General features: G+C 56.1%; 1 protein-coding gene across 8 annotated transcripts in view; it reads left to right on the forward strand.

Annotated features, from left to right (window-relative positions):
• Nucleotides 1-5,188, forward strand: part of VAV2 (vav guanine nucleotide exchange factor 2) — a 124,768-nt gene extending 119,580 nt beyond the window's left edge. For 7 of the 8 annotated variants that reach the window (XM_032130440.1, XM_032130434.1, XM_032130436.1 and 4 more), the window contains 2 exons: nt 1,714-1,868; nt 2,579-5,188. In XM_032130440.1, the coding sequence (XP_031986331.1) occupies nt 1,714-1,868; nt 2,579-2,626 (203 nt within the window). In that variant the 3' untranslated portion in view covers nt 2,627-5,188. Of the gene's footprint in view, nt 1-1,713; nt 1,869-2,578 lie in introns of those variants that run through there. The other variant, XM_032130441.1, reaches the window with a different exon arrangement.
• Nucleotides 5,189-6,028: the final 840 nt, after the last annotated feature.

Raw genomic sequence — 6,028 nt, forward strand, 5'->3', positions numbered from 1 at the left:
TACTTCAAGCTCCACCTGGTTACCCTGTGTGTCTCACCCAACGAGCATCAGCATCGCACCCTCTCCCAGTCTGATCCTCCTTGTCCTCCAGGAGAACATCCCAGTGTCCTGCAGGTTTTGAGCTCTGGTATCTGAGGCTGCTCAGGAGCCCCTTGCTGAGGGGACAGGGACACATCTGTGCTGTCAGCTGTGTTCTGGGGCTCGGTCTCCCTGCAGAGAGTGCAGTGGTGCCCCAGCCTTTGGACCCCGTTGATTTAATGTCTTCCAGGCTGGTGTCATCCTCCCCACTGATGGGATCAGAGCAAAATCCTGCCAGTTTTAATTCCTGTTTTAGTTTTTATCTTACAGTCTCTCCTTTAGGCTAGACAGAGAAAATCAGCAGCAAAGCCACGTGTGCCTTCCTTGGGGCTGTGTTTGGGAAGAACGCTTGACTTTTCAAGCATAAATCTGGGAATTTGGGATTCTCTAACTGCATAGAAAGTATTGCAGGAAGTGATCTGTGTAGCAAGGGGCTCTGAGCAAGCTCCTGATGACAGAGCTCAAAGCTGCCGTGATTTTTGTGCGTTCTCCAGCCTGGCTGCCTGGCCAGGCCGGATGAACCCTCCAGTGATTGCACATTGTGTGTCCAAACCGCCTCCATCGCCATCCTCATCTCCTCCCACCCCGAGAGCTGAAAACCTGGGCAAAGCTTTGCCTCAAACTTCGTTCAACCTTGGTTTGCACACTTTTACAGTTGAAATTAACCCTTGGAAATCCCGGGGCAAAGAGGGGAGTGAAGCACAGCATCCCCTCAGGGTGTTTATTTCTTTTTTTGCAAACTGCAGAGAAAGTGCATTTTTCTGCTCCTCTGCCCATCCCATCCCTCCCACTGTTGCTCTCCAGCCTTTTTCCCTCTGCCCAGACCTTGGGGCAGGAATGCTGAGTGCTGCCCCTGCCTTCCCCCCCTCCTTGTGCGTCCCCTGAGCATCCCCTGCCTGAAGTGATGGAGATCTGTGGGGCTGAGGCTGTGCTGGTGCTGGCAGAGGTCGGCTCCCAGGATGGTTCCTGGGGTCATCTCCTCATCACAAGGTGCTGGTCAGTGGTAGGGTTTGGCATCATGTGGTCAGTAATGGGATGAAGTTCCCAAGACAGGAAGGGACAGGAGCAGGGAGGTTCCAGGTTAGGAGCTTGTTGCACCTCATGGCAAAGCACACGGGATTTGCTCAACACCTCTGGGAGAATCCATTCCCAATAACTCCATTTTTGAGGTACCTTACGTCCAAGTTGATTTACAAAGCCTTTTGACCAGGTGGCTCCATCAGGTGCTGGGAGCTGGGTGGCGGCTCCACAAGGCAATCTCCCAGACCTGAGATTGAGAGCTGAACAGGATTTTTCCGTGATTTCATTGTTGAAGACTGTATATTCCTATAAAATCCTTTCTTTTACCACCTCACAAAAGTACCCTTCACCCCAGTGATCCCCACCAAGCCCCTGACCAGCAGAGAGGGGCTTCCCAAACCCACAGAGCCCTTCAAAGCCCAGCAGGAATCCAGTTTAACCCCGACCATTCCACCCTTGCGAAGCCGAGCAGCTCAGGCGATGCCACCCCTCCATCCCAGCAGCTCCAGCTCTTGGTACCATGCTGGAAAACCCAGGTTGAACCTCGCCAAGCTTTCCCCAGGCTTCAGCCGGTGTGGAGCTGCTCCCAACACGCTGTGCTTTGTCCCCTGGCAGTGTTCACCCCCCGGGTCATAGGCACGGCGGTGGCTCGGTACAACTTCGCGGCGCGGGACATGCGGGAGCTGTCGCTGCGGGAGGGGGACGTGGTGAAGATCTACAGCAGGATTGGAGGGGACCAGGGATGGTGGAAGGGGGAGACCAATGGAAGGGTGAGTGTGTCCAGAGACATTCCTGTCCCGTTCATGCAGTGCCAAATCCTCCCTGCTGTCAGGACAGCAAAGGGCAGGGGGTGTGTCCCGCTCCCTCTCGCTCTTTCCTGGGTTCTGGGTGGGCTGTCACCTCATGAGAGCCACCCCTGCGTGGCCATTTGGTGTTTTGTGACAGTGACAGCGATGTCCAGGGCACACAGGTGGATGGGAGCCTGCGGTGGGAGGGTCTGATCTTCCCTAAAGCTGCCCGTGGGGGATGTGTGCAGGCTGTGCAGGGGGAAGGCTCAGCATCCTGGGAAAACCAGTGGGCTGGTGGCATGGCCTGGTGGCCCACGGGGTGTGTGGCACTGGGGACAGATTCCTCGTGCCCTGATCCCTTCTCTATTGCAGGCAGTGTGTCCAAGGGGATGCGGGGGAGTTAGCTCATCCCGAGTGAGGGCGATGGCTGACACCATCGGGATGTGGCACATCCAGCACTGGGAACAGCACATGATGGCAGGGGGATAACCCCAGTGACAGGACAGGAGCTCCCTTACAGAACCACAGAGCTCAAAGGGCCCCACAACGATCATGGATTCCAACTCCTGCACAGGATGCTCCAACAATCCCACCCTGTGCTTGGGTTGTCCAAATCCTTGAACTCCAGCAGGTTTTGTGCTGTGTCCCTTGAGCTTCCCAGCCCCCAGCTCACCTCTCCTGTCCCCCCACAGGTGGGCTGGTTTCCCTCGACGTACGTGGAGGAGGAGGGGGTGCAGTGACTGCGGCCAGGGCCAGTGGAAGTCGTCGAGCGCCCAGAGGCAGCAGCTGCAGCCCGAGCACACCGTGACACGCTGTCCCCGTGCCGGACACCTCCCAGGACTGCTCCCGCAGCCCCTCACCACCCCCCTGTGTACAGCCGAGCCTCGGGGCCGCCCGGCCTCGCCCCCGTTCCGTGTATAGAAGATTGCTGGGCTGTGGGATGGCGTTGGGAGAGCCCCGGGAGAGCCGCGCGCTCCCCTGCATGGACAGAGCTGAGAGACTCTGGGGGGCCCACCGGGGATGGGCGCCGCACCCGCCTTTGTCAAGGTGTTTTAAAAGCCACCCCAGGATGGTGGTGGGAGGGTGAGGCTGAAGGGTTGTGCCTGGGTGAGAATTTGGGGGTTTCCAGAGCGGGGAGCCCCAAGGAGGTAATGCAGATCCCCTGCCACACCACTCAGGTGGTTCCCCAGGTCGGGATTTTGGCCGTGGCCCTGGCAGCCATGGGCAGCACCGTGCTGTGGCCAGGGCGAGGGGCAGGGTGGGGACACCTGGCCCCGGAGGAGGAGAAGGCTGTGACCATTTTGACCCTCAGGTGCAGGCTGGAAGTGGACCTTTGGGTAAAACACGAGGGGAAAGAGCTGCTTTGGCACCCCCAAGCCCATTTTCTTTACAGCCACCTCAGTCCCACCAGCCTTGCTGCGGGCAGGGGGGGGTGCCCAGGGAGCAGGCTGCTCCCACTGGTGAGCAGGAGGTCTCGGTGCATTGCAGGACTGGAGATGTGCTTTGCCACACAAGGTTTTCCAAGGCCACCAAGGCACCAGGCACATGCAGAGGATGTGTCCCTGGGTCTGTCCTCCCCTCGCTCCCAGCAGGATTCCCCCAAGCCAGGCTGATTTTTCTTGCAGCCGTGACAAATCCCACCTCATGAGCTCAGGGCGAACCCACCTGAGTAAGGGCTACGGTGTCAACTCCTGACTGCTGTCCCCGAGCTGTGAAAGCACCTCCTCTTCCCAGCTGTGTGCACTTTTGGGGGCTGGGAGCGTTGCCTCCCTCTCTTCCTCCCACAGGCTGTTCCTGCTGCTGCTGTCAAGTAAAGGTCCGTCTGTTGTGACATTCCCACTGTGTCCTGAGCACCGTCTGTCCGAGTCTGCCCTTCCCACAGTGGAAGGGAGTCCCAGCCATCATTTTCTGGGCACTGGCTTCGCTCTCCAGCTCCAGAATTCCCTTCCAAAGTGCAAATCCGAACAAAATCCACCTTTGGGAGCGTGACAGGGAGCAACTTCCCTGTATCTGAGCCCCAGGAGCTGCCTCTCTGAACACGTGGCATTTTGAGCCGGTGCTTCCATGCCCTGATGTCGTTCCCCTGGGATTTGTGGTGGTCCTGCTGTGCAGCATCGTGTTCCTGGTGTGGGATCCTGGTGCAAGTCTGGGAGATGCCAGCGTTGGGCTGGTGAGCGGTGCTGCTGCCCTCAGTCCCTGGCTGCACCCTTGCTGCCAACGGAGCAGCAGAGCCATGCTCTGGATAAGAAATGGAAGAGTTTGGTTCTCTCAAGGACAAGAGAATGATGCGAACTTGGGAATTCCACACTGCTGCTCAGTGGCAAGCCCACAGTCGCCCTGCTTGCTCCCTGTTCCTCCCGGAGCTCTGGGAGTGTCCCTGCTCATGGGGGGTGTGGGGTGGGTCTGGCTGGGGCAGGTGGGAGGTGACAGGGACACAGGGGGACTCAGGGCTTTCCCAAGATACTGTTTGGTGCTAACCCCTCCCAGCCAGCCCCTCCATGCTCAGTTTGAGGGGAGTAGCCAGCAGGGAACTGGCAATTCCCTGCTCCTTTGCAGAGCAGAGGGTCCCATTCCCATTCCAGAGGCTGGGCTGGAGCTGAGAGGGCGTTTGGGTGGACGGGACACACAAACTCCTGATGGCTCATGTGATGCCTCAGATCCTAAAGCCTTACAGCCCCTCCTGTTTAACGTGGCCAATTTTGTAAGGTGGCAAGGGCACCCCTTGGGAGAGCACAGCCCTGTCACAGGGACCAGGGCACCTCTGTCCCTTCCACCCCAAAAGGACCCCCACCCTCTGCCTGCCCTGCCAAACCCCCTCCCCCCAGAGAGAGCTCTCCCTCTTGTGTTTACTGGTGTAAGAAACTTGTTAAAGAGAGATTGTTCTGGTTTTAAGTAATTATTCAGCCATTTGCCACAAATATATCTGTGAATAAGAAAGGGAAATGTTTTTTTATGATGATGGCGAGAAAATTGTATATATTATTTTAGTTCACCGCAGGTCACTCGGAATTGCAATGGGATACGTTGGAAAATAATATGTAAATTCCTTGGGTTTCTCCTTTGCACTGCACTAACTGGGGTAGGGTGGAGGGGGTTTAAAGATGAAACTGTTTGTTTATGGAATAGTTCATAGCTGGGAATTTGGAAAATCATTTGGAATAGCTTGTAATGCTGGAATAGAAACTTTAGCTGCTACTTAGAAACCCTTTTGCATGTGGTTTTTCCAGGCCTTTTTAAGTTACAATTCATCAAAGTAAATTCCCCAATGGAAAAAAATGAAATAAAGTGTAATTTTGCTGATAGGTTTTTTATTTTTTCCCAGCCATGGTTTTTACTGTGCCAGAGGGCTCGGGATTGTGTCAGGGTCCTTGTCACTAAAACCCCCTTGGCTGCACTGGGGCTCAGGGGTGGCTTGGGAGATGGGTGCTCACAGGGATGGATCCTTCCCCATTCCTGGCATGAACAGTGTTTGTACCCCTCCAAAATTCGGAGTAGCTCCCTCCTGTGGTGCCTGTCAGGTTCCTTCTCATTCCTGGAGCAGCTGCCACTCCAGTTGTCCCATCCAGGGGCTTTCCTGCGACTCCTTTTCTGAGCTGAACCCCTGCTCAGGGATGGGCGAGACAGGCTGATTTTCCATGGCTTTTAATCACTCCTGAATGCCACAGTCCAGAATCCCACGTGGCCCTGCAGGCAGCAGCAGATTCCAGAGCAATAAATAAATAAAGTTGCACAGTTGCTTATAAAAACCTGAGGCTTCACCCCGAGCAGGGCTGTGATGTCCCCGTGAGCTGCCGTGTCATTTAATTAAGAGCATTAATTTTTTCCTGCCGTTGGAGTCCCCAGTGCTTCACTTTTCCCAGGGTCAGCTGGAAGGGGCTGTAGCCGTGAGCAGAGGGGTTTTACTGGGAGAATCGGGATGTGAGCTGGGCCCTAAATTCTGGATGCTGGGTTGGGAAGGTGCTGCCCAGCCGGGTGTTTAGGCTTGGTCCAGGTGCTGATCCTGCCTGGGATAAACTTTCCTTGTGGCTGTTTGGTCTCAGGGGGTCTCTCCAACATTCACCACGTGCGAAATACCAGGGTTTGGTGCCTGGGCCCTCCCCTGCTGGTGATGAGCCTCAGCCTGGCCCCGGGTGGGTGGAATG

Source organism: Corvus moneduloides, chromosome 21 (assembly GCF_009650955.1).
Source record: "Corvus moneduloides isolate bCorMon1 chromosome 21, bCorMon1.pri, whole genome shotgun sequence".
In the NCBI taxonomy this organism is placed as follows: domain Eukaryota; kingdom Metazoa; phylum Chordata; class Aves; order Passeriformes; family Corvidae; genus Corvus; species Corvus moneduloides.